The sequence below is a fragment of the Naegleria fowleri genome, assembly GCF_008403515.1.
Source record: "Naegleria fowleri strain ATCC 30894 chromosome Unknown tig58, whole genome shotgun sequence".
NCBI classification, from domain to species: Eukaryota; Heterolobosea; class Eutetramitea; order Acrasida; family Naegleriidae; genus Naegleria; species Naegleria fowleri.
The window spans coordinates 183,887-197,799 of record NW_025407990.1 but is presented as its reverse complement, the minus strand read 5'-3'; the positions used below and the strand labels follow the sequence as shown (position 1 = coordinate 197,799).

The following is a 13,913-nucleotide window of genomic DNA, read 5'->3' as shown; positions in this document are numbered from 1 at the left end:
ATTATATTATTATGACTCGGGTTTAATAATATTCTTGAGTTAATTGCATTGAAATGCAAATAAATAAATAAATATTAATTCATAGACACACAGTCTTCACCTTTTGTTCTTTCTTAATTTGGGCTGGTGATCCTCATTGAAAATAATGTCGTCGTATAATGGTACGCATGATTCTGCTTTTGGCTTTTTCTTCTTCTCTTTTTTGATTGTTCGCTCGTCGTCTAATATTTCTACATCGACACCATCATAAACTTCGTTCAGAAATTCTTCCAACTCTTCATTTGGCTCATCTAATGTGTTGAGCTTATGTTTCTGAACTTCTGCCAAAATGTCTAACTCCACATATCCTTCATGAGCCAAGAATAGGGGTTCCTCTTTCTTTTTCTTCTTCAAACCTTTTGCTATATTTCCACAAAACACATCTGTCGCTTTGAAAGTCAGGTGACTGCTTGCATCTTCATTTTCGTCTTTCTTGGATTGTAAAATGGTGAAAGGAATGTTTTGAGGCTGTTTTTCAGAAGAAGCAGTCATTGGTCTGTTCAACATCATAGAGGAAGCAGTCATTGGTCTTGATTGAGAGAGCGACATGGCCGTGATGGGTCTCCCTTGAGATGTACTTGGTCTCATTCCCATCCTACTTCTTGTCATGCTTCTTGCCAGGGATGAAGATGTTGATGGCCTGTGAAAGAACGAAGCTGACTGTGGACGATCTCCATCTAGTCTTGGTGTCGTTGGAGTAATATTTCTTATCATGTTATTATCGGCAGGATTGTAGAGTCTAGTGCTTATTGTCAAAATTAATGGATTTTCGCTAAGGCCTTCATCTAGTGATTCGACCTTGGTGAGCTTGATCGACTTTTTGAGCATTTCAAATTCACTTTCCAAATCTTCTAACGAAGGCATTGCCTCTTCTTTTTTGATTGGACTTACACCACCCCTAACAGAGTCATCATATAAAGATAGGTCATCGAGATATTCGAGTGTAGGTAAAGTCTCTCTCACAACAGATCTATACTTGGCACCACTAAGTTTAACCAGCATTGGATTTCCTGAAAGTGTTAAACTTGTAAGTTTTCGACAATCTTGAAGATAAACTAGTTGTGACTCATCATCAATATTATTTCCCTCTAAATCTAAAATCTCTAATTCTTCCATTCCTGCAAGATCAGAAATGTCATCAATATCGTTGAAAGATAAATACAGTTCTCGTAATTTTGAAAATGTAGAAATGCCGTCCAGCTCTTTGATGCCACACCGAGAAAGCCATAAAATTCTGATATTCCTGAGACTGGTTCCTAAGTCTCTAATTGATGGAATCGTACTCCCGTTTAGTTTCAATTCTTCCAAATTGCATAGTTTGTCACCAATATCTCCCAATGAATTATTAGTTGTATTTACAATAATTTCGAGATGTTTAACATTATGAAGGTTGTTCTCCCCGGTAGCTGCTCGCAATTTTGCTTCGGAGAGGTATTCCTCCAGAGCCATTAAATTGGGATCCAAAAACAACTCATCAAAACCGGAGGAAGGAATGTCGAAACAATTATTTTCATGTAAATTCAGTCCCAATGGGAGAGATGCACTTGGTGTTGGTTTTAATTCCTCTTCATCGGCTCGTCTGTATTCGACACGTGCTTGTTCCTGAGCTCTAATAAATGCTTCGTCGTCTTCTGATGAAGAAGAAAACAAAGATGAGTTGCGCTCATCATCCTCCAGTGATGAATTAGATTCTCGACTGCTGGTTCTGGATTTACCGCTCACTATTTTTCCCTCATCATAGAAGACTATTTTTTTGCTCTTCTTTGGCATTGACGAGAGAGAGCTTTGTCCATGTCTTGACAACTTGTGATTGTGCTTGCTGTTTGATTGCACTTCATTTTGAGGAAATGAAGCCATTGGTTTCAACAGTTTTGATTGCGATGTTTTCAATTCCTCATCATCGATATCAACATTGATAGGTATTGCTCTTTGAAGGAATTTGTTTCTTGTAAAAGATGAGGAAGCGCTCATTGACATACGGTTCTCAAGCGTAGGATCATGATGCCTTCTTGCTTGCACTTTCCCCAAAGAAACCTTCATTTCAATTCCGAAACTCAACAATTCAAAGTTTCTCCTCTAATAAATCAGAGACTAATCCTCAAGGTTCCGATCAACCGTTTGAAAGATAATAATAAATTCAATCACTGGTCGACCAGTAGACGTGCTCACCCACAATCAACAATGATGAAACAAAAAGAAACAAAGACTATTTTTTCAGTGTTGTTTTTTCAGTAAATTTTTGGCGCTTAAATTCATAACAATGAAAAAAAGCCTCAAGTGATGATGAGAGATGTTGTTTTTGGAAGAGAGGGATCATGGTTAGTTTGATCTTCCATTCAAGAAGGGGTTTATGTAAAACTTTCATCGGATTGATGATTGATTTTGTTTACAAATTAGAGGCTTGATCGGCCTCGTTGCTCGTACTTCTCACGGGCTTGCAACACAAAGTGATCAAACTCAATTTTTCAAAGAACCATTTTCCATAAGTCATTCGGAATGCATCGGGTGTGAAGGTAATGTAGGAAGAGACGGAAATCACAATACAAAGGCAAGAATCTAAAAAGAGGTTTCTAGTAATGCCATAAAACACCGATAGTACATCAGCACCAAAGATGTAGGTCAGTAAGGTGAAAAAGCAAACAAACCATCCAAAAACAAACATTCCAGTCGTCATGAGAATGAATTTGGTGAATCGATATTCGAAAACTCCTCGATTTGATTGCTTTCTTAGTGTCAATAGAATTTTCATTCCATAAAACGTAAAGCCAACCACAAAGGTCACAAGGAAAACGAGCACTGCAATGGTCAAAACAATCCAAGCATAACCATAAGATGAAATTGTTGCAAACACAATGGCTGCAATGATGAGCGTAATGATCACCGAGCAATAAAATACAATAAGAATCACCTTATTGAATATTGACAACTTTCCATTAATATCCTTTGAAGCTCTATTGTACAAGTCAATGGCATGACTCCATTGAACCACAAGAGCGCTGTATCCACACACCATGAAAACTGCTGTCAATGCTCTTCCAATTCCAGAAAAATAGGAGGAGTACAATCCATAGGCTGATGAAAAATTGAAAATGAATTTGAATAAATTCTCTAAAAATCCAGCAATGGTAGCAATCCAGAAAAACACTGGTGGTTGTACCAGAATGTCAAAAAAGTGAGTAAAGAACATCAAAACCTTTTTTCCATTGGATGCTAAAGGAAGATCTGATCTCTTAGTGAAAGATCTTACTCTCTCAACAAATCTTGGGATGAGAATGAAAAAGGAAAGTGCTAGGAACAAGGTTCCATAAACAACTGCAAAAAAGACAACTGCGAATCGATATACAAATGGTACTTGATAGCTTTGATAAAAGTCGTAGCATTGAAAAGCATAAAATCCTACTTGTTCTCCCTGAGGTGAGTATTCACACCAACATGTGAAAGGAGCATTTAAGGGAACATGCCATTCTGTCACATTCTTTTTCAAATAGTCAGAAAAATAATATTCAAATAAATCTGTCAAAATTACATCTTCCAGTACGGTATTGAATGTGATCGTTGAATTCTTCTTGTGTCTGTAGTTATAAAACGAATTTTTAAAGTGTTCGGAAGTGAAAAACATGGAATTAAATAGTCCCAAATTTCTTCTTTCATTTGAGGAGGAAATGTCCGGATTGCAATGAGCATCCATCAAGTAGCTCAACACTTCTGAATTATTTTTCGAGCCGTAAAATTCTTGTGACACTTCCATATTATTCACAAAATCCATACTGTCACAATTTCCATCTCTGAGAGCTTCCCTGAAAAGTTGAGACTCTGTTTCATTACAATACAAACAGTAATTCAAAATAAATGATAAACTTTCTCGTTGAGTGGAATTTGTAAAATCAAAACGCGTATCAATCGGACACAAATAGTCCACACAAGAAAATTCAAACGGTGTGAATAATGGTTTCGCACCTCCTGCTCGTTTCATTTGTGAAGTGTCTTTCTTCAACAAACAAAAATCATAATAATCAGTATCTACTGAATACATGGTTGGATAATAATATTGGTTAACGGGAGGAAGACCCAAGATTTCCAATTTTGGAAAGAGAACATGATCGAACACAAGTTGTGATGGAGGAGGAGAAGGAGGTGAGTAACCATTCACAACCGATATTCCATTATGATAATGATCATTACGGGATAAAAGAACTAGTAGTAGTAGAGTGGATAAAATAACAAAGATGACAATTGGAGGATTCTTTCTGATGGTTGATGAGATGATGAGGGAAGAGTTGGAGTGAAAACTAGAGGAAGTACTAACACTAACATGGTGTGATGATGATGAGTGTGTTATGGAACTCGTCGTGTTAATGTTGTCGCAGTGATGGTGGTGACTATGGTTTCGCACTTGCATCTTGCGTGAACTAAGAATGACAAGTGGCATTCGATACAGGAACTGAAAAGTTTTCTGGGCGCTATTGTTCACTTCTTTTTTTTTGCGATTTCTCAGCTTGGGCGAATGTTCAAAAAGTCCCAGTTTTGTTTTCAAGGAAAGAGATTCTTGACTTTGAAACATTTTGACATTTGAATGACAGAGCTATGAAACGAAGGTTTGCCTCATCTCTCCCTCAATAATAATAATGGACCATTATTCAACTCAACTCATGGAGAGAGTAATGAAATGTCGTATGTTCACAAACAGAGAAGGAAAGATGATGAAACTTTTAAAGTCGTGTTCAACAAAACAGTGTTTGTGACGGTTCAACAAGAAAAAATCTACAGCACCACCTCTTCCGGGGTTGGAACAAACAAAAATTTCCAACCACCACAAAACAAAAGAAACGGTTGATGATTGTGAGAATTTAATATATTGATCGTGTTTCAGTGTGTTTGAAACTCTTCCCAAAATCAAATTCAAGAGCCTAGATATTATTATTCAATAATATTTCCGAAATGAAAACGATGGTGATGGATTCAGAAAAGCCACAGAACGAAATTCTCAACAATTTTAGTAATATGAACCATAATCATAACAATAATAATACGAATATTACTCATCGGATTGCAGGCAATCATCACTGCCTCGAACAACCACAACGATCATTATTATTGAATAAGACTACTGAAATTATGAAAATGGCATTACTCCGAAAGGAAAGTATTCATCCACAAACACAAGAACAACAATACCGAAACTCTAGGGCAATTTCAAAGCAATTTGCTCAGTTCATACCATCAATATCATCATCATCATCACTTCCCAACCACTTCAATCCTTTCTTCTCTCTCTTCAATAAGACTGACTCTTTGACCTCCTCCCTCACTTGTCATTGGACAAAACCTCTCGGAACGAGTTTGATTTCAAGAATGATTCAATTCATGACAATCATCACCATATATTTGGCACTCGTGTTCGTAGCCACAGTTCACGGATCTCATCAAACGATGCCATCTTCTCTCCTCAATTTTCACAATGAAGGACTTGTTTCATCTCCCTCTCCAAATACTTCTGATATTCTCTACTATCAAATTACTGATCCATGGATACTGTCGCCGTCCTCTCAAAACGCAACTTCATTTTCACAAATATTCTACACCAAAATGTATATACCAATGTATGCATTTTCACTTGTGGCAGTTGTGGGTCAGTATTCAGTGAGTATATTTCCACCGGATTCTCCCATGTTGGATCTCTGTGGACAGGATAGTCCAGCTCAAAAATATAAATCACTGACGGATATGACCTTCTATGTGCCTGAAATAGGAGAGAATGTTCGATCATCGAGTGATAATTTGTGTCTTGAATTCTTTTGCAGCTCGACTTTAAAATATCATGAAGTGGAGAATCGGAAATTGAACTTGACACGTTGGTCACAAGTGGATGAATTTACATGGTTTTATAATTACTGTTTGTATTGTGACAACGTTGTGAGTCGAGAATTTAAGGATTTTCTCATTAATAACAGCAGTACTCAGAGTTCGGAAAACCCAGATCAATCCGCATGTCCTCTATTCAATCCAACAATTATCCAAAAAGCTCAGCAACACTGTCAAATTCAATCATTCCAAAACAAACCTCAACCGTACAGCATTGGAACTTTTTTCCTTTCTTCAGATTTAATGGACTCTCCAGAATTTAGAAGCGTCTTGTCATTTTACGATTTTATACAATTTGTGGAGCAGTCAAGCTTTCCGTACAATTGTTTCTGCAAAGAACAGAGTTTGAGTTTGGTTCCTGGAATTAGACCATTCTCTTTTGCCTTTGCATGTGATATTTATGCAAAAGCCATTATTCCTCTTGTGTTTGAGTTTGGACCAATATTTATTTTTCTATATACTGTTTTTCTATTATTCAGTTCATTCTTTGTTCTGATTTTACCAATTTATTGCGCAGTTTATCGAGAGTATCGATATGCATATGAAAAGAAACTTTTATCTACAATATTTGATTTGAGAATTCAAAGTACAACAATATTATTCTTTGCCATATTATGGATGTGTGCACAGGAAATTTTCTCGTACCTCTTTAATTTCAATGCTTTCTCCTCCATGTATTACGATGAAGATTCACACAATGGATTTATGTTACTTCTTGGAAACGGGTTGTTGAGAATGATTTCCTTAGTATTTCTTTGTTGTTCGTTTGCAAGCATGCTTGTCAGTTGGCAACACATGACTTCAAATACGGAAGGAAATTTTCTTTCTGGAGTTGCAGGAGGAATTGCAGCAACAGGAAAAGCACTCATTGGAGCCTCAAAAGATGAACGAGAACATGGACTTGTCGATGACAATGAAGAATATACTCCTCAAAATAAGAGAGAAAGTGAAAGATCTTCACTTTTATATATTGGAGGACGAGATCCCTCTGAATCGCTCTCAACTGGAAACAAATTAATACTGGCTGGATTTTATCTGTCACTCTTAGCATTGCTCATTACAGTAGTGATCATGTCATTTTTCATTCACACGCTCTATATTATATTTTTAGTATTTATTGCATTTGGAATGATGTATTTGTGGATTTTCCCAATTGGTTTTTTATTCAGTGGTATAAGAATGTACTACAAACTCAAATCTATGAAAGAAAATTTATCATTTGCTCGATTGAAGGTATGTAATACTGGTATTGTAGTGTGAATGAAAATCCAATTGTGAAAATATTGAATTGACGTCCATCAATAGTTCACAAAATTTATGATCTTTGCTGATATTTGTTTCATTCTGCTTATCATTGTTGGAGCTCTCTTCATGCTGACCTACTTATTTGGATGGGATCTCTTTGGTGTTTTTATTGGAATTAATCGATCTCTCATTATGGATTTCACTATTGTGTTAATGATGACCATTGAACAATACATGCTCTTCAATCAAAAATCTATTAAGGATTTATATGGCGAGAAAATACTCATGTGTTGTTGCGTGTATAAACGAAAAAAGAGAGAAGTTCCTGCATTCGAGATTGAGGATGACAATGGCCGACAAGTGGAAGACATTGATGATGAAGATTTTAAAAACAAATCTAGTCTTAATATTATTTACTCGCCAAGAGGAAGAAGACAGGCCTCAACTATTCCTAACATCATCACTTCCAACGTTGGTACAGAAGAGAAGATTGAAGAAGTGACACCAGAAGTTCACGAAGATGACGAGCAAGTGTTACGACAAAATGGATTTTCTTTCAGCGTGGATTCGCTTCCAAAAATCGAATAAATCACAAAATGTCTTAGCCTCAATCCTGGTTCATTAAATTACCTCAAATTGTTTGATATAAAATTGTCAGGTTGTCGGTAAATGTGGACACTAAATGAACATTTCAGAAAAACAAACACGTTGATTTTTGGATGTTACAGCAAAATAGCTACTTCAATAATTTTATTAGGGAACATTAAATTCTCGGATCCCTTTTCTCTAGAAATTTGAAATAGCGCCCATCCGTGTCTCGTGGTTTGAGTATTTACATCTCCTTGTTGCAAAATTTGTGAGTCTGGTTGACTGCTCATTGTGAAAATTCCGTTTTGCATATTAAATTTCAATCGATAAGCAAGTGTGAATTTGTGAGGTGTTAGTGAGGTGTATAATTCAATTGTTTGCATTAAATTCACATCTCGATTCATCATGTTAACAAAATGAATTTGGCCCGAAGGAGACAACTCCTTGATTTGCAATTTGTGATTTGATTTTTCCAATAAATTCGAAATGGAATGCACAAAAGTTCCTCCATTCACCACTTGTGACCATTTTGAAATGTGTTTCGTTGGAAACAATACTTTAGTTTTGCTCACATGTGAAGTTGGATTTGGGATTGAGTTGACAGTTGGCATTGACAACGCATCAGATCCATCATTCGGATTCACTACTTGTGGAATTTGCAGATTCGATGACACTGGAGCTGTCAACGCTGTCACTGTCGATGGTGATGCAATTCTTCTCTGTGAATGTCTTAATGGTGATGCCATGACCGATGAATTTTGTCGACCCTTCAACACAATCCCTTTTCGATTTGGTTTATGATTGAGTTTACTTCTGAGAGAAGATATAGAACTACTACAACCACATGTTGGACAATACGAAGAAGGAATTGTTACATTTGTTGTTGTTGTTGTTGACATACTAGAATTGTTCTCTTCCATCCATCCTTCCGACATTAATAATTGAGCATTACTATGAGGAGAGACATCTGGATTGAGAGCAAGTTGTTGATAGGCGTGAAGAGAGGAAGGAAAGGAGAATTGATGACGCATTCTGTTGATATAGAGAACAATTGTTCAATTTGTTTGTTTGTGATGATAAAAAAGAGAGAGAAAATCAAAGTAAAACTCAATGGCCGTGCAAAAAGGACAAAATTGGTTGAAAATCGTGTAATGAGTGAACGAGAGAAGAAGAATTCAACTCGAGAGAGAGAGAGAGGAAGGTGGTAGTGATGAGAGAATTGTGGTTATTGTTGTTGTTATTGAGAGAGAGACTCTTCCGTTATAAATAGAGAGACAGAGAGAAGAGAGATGAAGGGTTGGTGGTGGTGGTTTTCTGATGAGACAACTCTCAACGGAATGCGTAATTGGAGAGAGAACGGGGTGAAAATTGGGGTGTTCTTGTTGTTGTCGTGAGGAGGATTTGTCTTGGTTTTTTTGTGTAGGGCTGGTTTTGTATGGTAACCTGCGTCGACGATTTCTATGACAGGTGGCAGGTATTCATAGAACGCAACATGGAACACCGACCAAAAAAAACCAAGTCCCTCCGATTTGGTAAGCAATGGAACCTGACAGAAGAGACCTTGGTTGTGAGAGTTGTGAAGACAAAGCGTTAATTTCCAAGGCTCATCCTTTTTCAACTGCCAACTGTCATGCCTGTGAATGTCATTCAAAATGCAAGTAAAAAATCCATTCAAAGCAACGTGTCGTGCTGTCAGTTGTAAGGAATTTTTCAAGTATGAAAAGAAAAGCCTGTTTCCCTTCTATGAATTCCACAATAACACCGCTGAGATCACAAGAAGAAACCAGAATCAGCAAAGGGGTTTCCAAATCCTTATGGGGAGATCTATTTGTGGAGTGGCACAAACAAGTGTGAACGAAAGAACCTTGACGTGCAAAGATACATTCACCATTCTTGATGATCAAGAGTTACGAAAGATATGGAGTGGAAAATATTTACAGTTTTAATTTCTCACACCGTATGTGTGAATTCAAAGGACTGTTTTCAAAGTTTACAACAAATCAGATTCATCGGCATGATGAGATGAGCGGTACTGCTGGTAGCTATCTTCGATCGCGTTGTTCTCATTGAGGAAGAACTTTTTACCGAAATCGTGTCATTGTCGTCGGATGTGAACCTGGCCGCACATGAGAGTTCAAAATGATGATTTTGGTATTACGTGAGAAAGTGGATAATTTTGGAATCCAACTTGACGTCTTTGGCCAATGATCTCACAAATGCATTCTCCAGCATGGAATATGGAATGGTAAGTTGGATACCTCAATCATTCAATTAATATTATTATGTGATGCCACAACTCATGTTTCATTCTCACACACAAAAACGTTCCAACATTCGAAAATTTATTGAATATCAATTTCACACACCACAACATCTTGAGCATGAGAAGACAATCGAATGGTTAACATTTGTCTTTGTTCGTTTTCTCTCATGTAATTGGTAAAGAAGGTACAAAGCACAGTGGTTCCTCCAGTGAGAGATTGTTGATGACTGGCGTAGTAATTGGTGGTTGCTTTGTAGGTTCCTTTTTGTGCCTTCTTGAGCATGTATTCTTCAGGACCATAACCTTGTCTGAAATCTCTGGATACGTAACCTCCCATGGTGGTTCGATTATGACCAAAATAACTGTTTGTGTGAAATTTCCAAATTAAGAAAAAATGTGAACAAAAATTATTGATAAGAATAAAAATCTTCTAGTATACTTACGCATGTTCTCCATAGGGACCAGGTTCTTGGACATGCAAATCAATATCAACGTCATTGGTATCCCAAGCCATTGAAATTCTAATATCTAAATCGAAATGATGAATCAATCTCTTATCCACAATTGGTAAATCCTTATCCTTCATCAATAAGTGATTCATTTCAGTGGCAACAGTTAATTCAATTTCATCAAATCTCATGTCCCATTTTCCAACAATCACCTTATTAAAGAGTTCCATAGCTTCACGATATTTGCCCATTCTTTCCTTCACTAAGGCAAGATCTCTGTAGGATTGTGGTTCACCTGGTGACAACTTTTTCACTCTTTCAAAGACCCATTCAGCCAATTCCAATTCATTGGCTTGATCCAATCGATATCCAACAATACGATACAATTGAATATTTTCCAATTCCAATTCAGAAATGTTTGAAAGAATTCTCACTCCCAAAGTAGTGTCCTTCAATTCGGTCAAGAATAAATCAGCCACATCGAGATAGAATGCAGGAGAATCTCTATAATTTTCTCGTTGCTTCAAATATTCCTTATATGGATTGGAAGCTTTGGCAATTACTTTACAATAACCAGCATCTGGAGTCCATGGTTTGATTTTAATGGCTCCTGAGACTTGTTTGGGTTGTGAAGGTTCAGCTTTTTCCTTCTTGTCTTTCTTTCCTGAGGAGGACTTTTTCTTTGACTTTTTTTCCTCTTTGCACACTTCTGCAATTTCTTCTTCGTCATCACACTCCATACAGCTTTCCTTGCAACAACATTCTGCTTCAATCTCAGAACTCAGGCATTGCTGTTGTGGAATTAACTCGTCACAAAGAGATCTGCTCAATGATGATGATGATGGTGGAGGTGGCGCACATGGCATGGCACTGCAACAGCTACTCCTCATCATGGATGGAGGTGGTGGACAGCCACCTTCCTGTGAGATACCTCCAAAGGTTGAAGCCACACTCTTATCATTCATCATTACTGGTTGTGGCTCTGGAAGTTTAAAATCAGTCTTGTGCCATTGGACACGACTCAACCACATGGAAATGACTCTTTCGAGTTTTTCTTTTTCACGATCTTGTTCAGATTGCCTCTCTTTTTGTTTCAATTCATTGTATTGTTTCAATACTTCTGGAAGAGAGGCAGGAGGAGTAATGTCATGCTTCAAATATTGATCTAAGGTTTCTAAGACTAGTAGTGAAGTATTGTCAGTGACAATTCTGAAATCTTGTCCAATCTTTTTGATTTCATCTTTGAAGAGATGTGGGAATGCAGAGAGAGATTCAATCTTTTGTTGAGCCCATAATAATGGAACAATGGCTGCTTCTGCATGATCAGTGGTGTCTACTGGCAAGGTAATTTCTTGGACATGATAAATTTCACTTCCATATCTGAAGGAGACAGCTACATTGACGGATGACTTTCCACTACTAGATTTGAATTTACCAAATAATTTAAAGACCTCTCCCTATGTGAAAAAACAGTGATGAATATTTGAAAAATTAGTAAAAACTAACACTTACCTCTTTGAGTGAAACTGGTTCATTTGGATAAACTTCCTCGAGTTCATCATCTTCGAAATCTGCAGTGGCAAAGGAGAGCACTGGCTTTCCAATGGCATCCAACAATTCTTGTTCTTCAAGTTCGTTGGCATTAAGATACAAACCACCACTCTTGGTAGCAATGTGACGCAACAAGGATGCATTCACAACGGAAGATGAGTTCACAAAATACACAGGTTTGGCAAAGTTACACATTGGTGTAATTTCATGTCCAAAGGTGTGAACACCATTGGTAAATGCAACACAATAGTCAACTTTTGATGAAATTAAATCACGGTCCAATAAGAGCATATTTGATCCACCGTCATAAACAAGTTCATCCTTCACATGCTTGACAAGATCTTTCACAGAAGAGAATTCCTTAGTGTCAATGACCGAATTTGAGAAAGTAGAAAGTACAAGTGATTTTGCTCCGATGGCACCAAGTATAGATTCCAATAATTTAACATTCTTGGCATGACTGTCCGATTGAGACATGGAACAATCCCACACTATTTGAACCTTATCACCAATGCGTGACATGTCCTTCAATTTCTCAGTCAAGTTTGGAACAGGAATAGATGTCATAAAGTAACCATTCTCACAAGCAAGTAAAATGTGATTGACACTATCTGTCTTTTTGGTGACTGTCAAATTGAAACCTGTCATATTTTCTTTGAGATCGGCCTTTGTCAATGCAAAATAGGCAGCTCTCGAACCTGCATTCTTACTTGACCACAAATGTTCAGTAGTCTTTTCAGTTTCAGATTTGGCAAGTCCCATTTGGACTTGAGTTTCATAACCTTGCAATGAGGTTTCATTGAGTGTGAATTCAATCTTACTGGAAGGTCTCAATGCTGCAAAATCTAAGAAGGACATTGGAACCCAAGCACTTCCTTTCACAACACCGTTTTCACCATTTTCAGTACTCACTCTCTCAGAGAGCATCATTTGATATTTCACTTGGACAGTCTTGTCTGTGTCATAGGGTAATGGATACAAACGAGTTTTGAAACAATTCGATTGAGCAACTTTTTCAACCATTGAAACCTTATTTCCTGATCGAACTTCAGCTTCAAAAACTTCTTTTGCTTTTTCCTTTTCAACTGGAACAGCATCGACAAGTTTTCCATTGATTTCCATGGCATAACCAATGAGAGTGGCACCTTCTGGCATGGGCAACATTAATTCACCTTCAATTGTTTTTTGATTCTTATTTCTAAAAGTCATGGTTGATACGACCTGAACAATTGGATACATGACATGACACTTCACATGATGTTCAACCAAAGGTAACAAAGTGGAAGCCTTATCGGAAAACTTTTCACCACTCAATCGCACCGAGATGAAACTATCGAGTGGATAATTCTTCAAGAAGGGTGAAACATTAACACCGGGAGGTACACAGGCAATCGTTGTCGTGGTGGTGGTTGTGCTCGTTGATGACACCTTTCCGTCTTTCTCTTCCAATTGAGAGAGTTCATCATCGACTGCTTTGGATGACTTTTTACTTCCGAATAATTTGGTAAACATGTTGAGAGAGAGATCAATTAAAGATGGATGATCTTGTGATGGTGATGATGGGCAATTTTGATCTTTAGATCAACAGAGAGAAAATGGAGCGAGAGTGAGTAATGGATGGAGTGAACCAATTTTTTTTTTGTGAATATTCGAGAAAATCTTCGGCGAATGAACTTTTTTGAGTGCTTTGGAGATGCAAGAAGTCGGAACTTTAAAAAGGAGCTCTTGCAGAACATGGTTTGAATTCCTTTTGCAGTTGTTGTCCTTTTTGTTGCGGAGACACACTCGTGGGTCGTTCGACACTGTCATTTCATGGGATCTACAGCTTTTATGATCGTTTGGCGTGACAACAATTGATCTTTTCACAAGAATTTTTGTTTAAAGATTTGACACGTTCATAATCGAAATTCGAGTGG

The 13,913-nt window shown here is 37.3% G+C and overlaps 5 protein-coding genes across 5 annotated transcripts; 1 reads left to right on the top strand and 4 right to left on the bottom strand.

Moving 5' to 3' along the window:
• Positions 1-96: 96 nt before the first annotated feature.
• On the bottom strand, positions 97-2,016 carry FDP41_007136 (uncharacterized protein; the record flags this gene model as incomplete). The annotated part of the gene is made up of 1 exon (XM_044710848.1): positions 97-2,016. One exon carries the CDS (start codon positions 2,014-2,016, stop codon positions 97-99), a length of 1,920 nt encoding a protein of 639 aa, XP_044558462.1.
• Positions 2,017-2,425: 409 nt separating this feature from the next.
• On the bottom strand, positions 2,426-4,438 carry FDP41_007135 (uncharacterized protein; the record flags this gene model as incomplete). Its single annotated transcript, XM_044710847.1, has 1 exon — positions 2,426-4,438. The coding sequence occupies one exon, from the start codon at positions 4,436-4,438 to the stop codon at positions 2,426-2,428; it is 2,013 nt and encodes a 670-aa protein (XP_044558461.1).
• Positions 4,439-4,992: 554 nt separating this feature from the next.
• On the top strand, positions 4,993-7,734 carry FDP41_007134 (uncharacterized protein; the record flags this gene model as incomplete). Its single annotated transcript, XM_044710846.1, has 2 exons — positions 4,993-7,134; positions 7,207-7,734. The coding sequence occupies 2 exons, from the start codon at positions 4,993-4,995 to the stop codon at positions 7,732-7,734; spliced, it is 2,670 nt and encodes an 889-aa protein (XP_044558460.1).
• Positions 7,735-7,868: 134 nt separating this feature from the next.
• Positions 7,869-8,765, bottom strand: FDP41_007133 (uncharacterized protein; the record flags this gene model as incomplete). The annotated part of the gene is made up of 1 exon (XM_044710845.1): positions 7,869-8,765. The coding sequence occupies one exon, from the start codon at positions 8,763-8,765 to the stop codon at positions 7,869-7,871; it is 897 nt and encodes a 298-aa protein (XP_044558459.1).
• Positions 8,766-10,076: 1,311 nt separating this feature from the next.
• FDP41_007132 (uncharacterized protein) lies at positions 10,077-13,509 on the bottom strand (the record flags this gene model as incomplete). Its single annotated transcript, XM_044710844.1, has 3 exons — positions 10,077-10,359; positions 10,441-11,903; positions 11,959-13,509. The coding sequence occupies 3 exons, from the start codon at positions 13,507-13,509 to the stop codon at positions 10,077-10,079; spliced, it is 3,297 nt and encodes a 1,098-aa protein (XP_044558458.1).
• Positions 13,510-13,913: the final 404 nt, after the last annotated feature.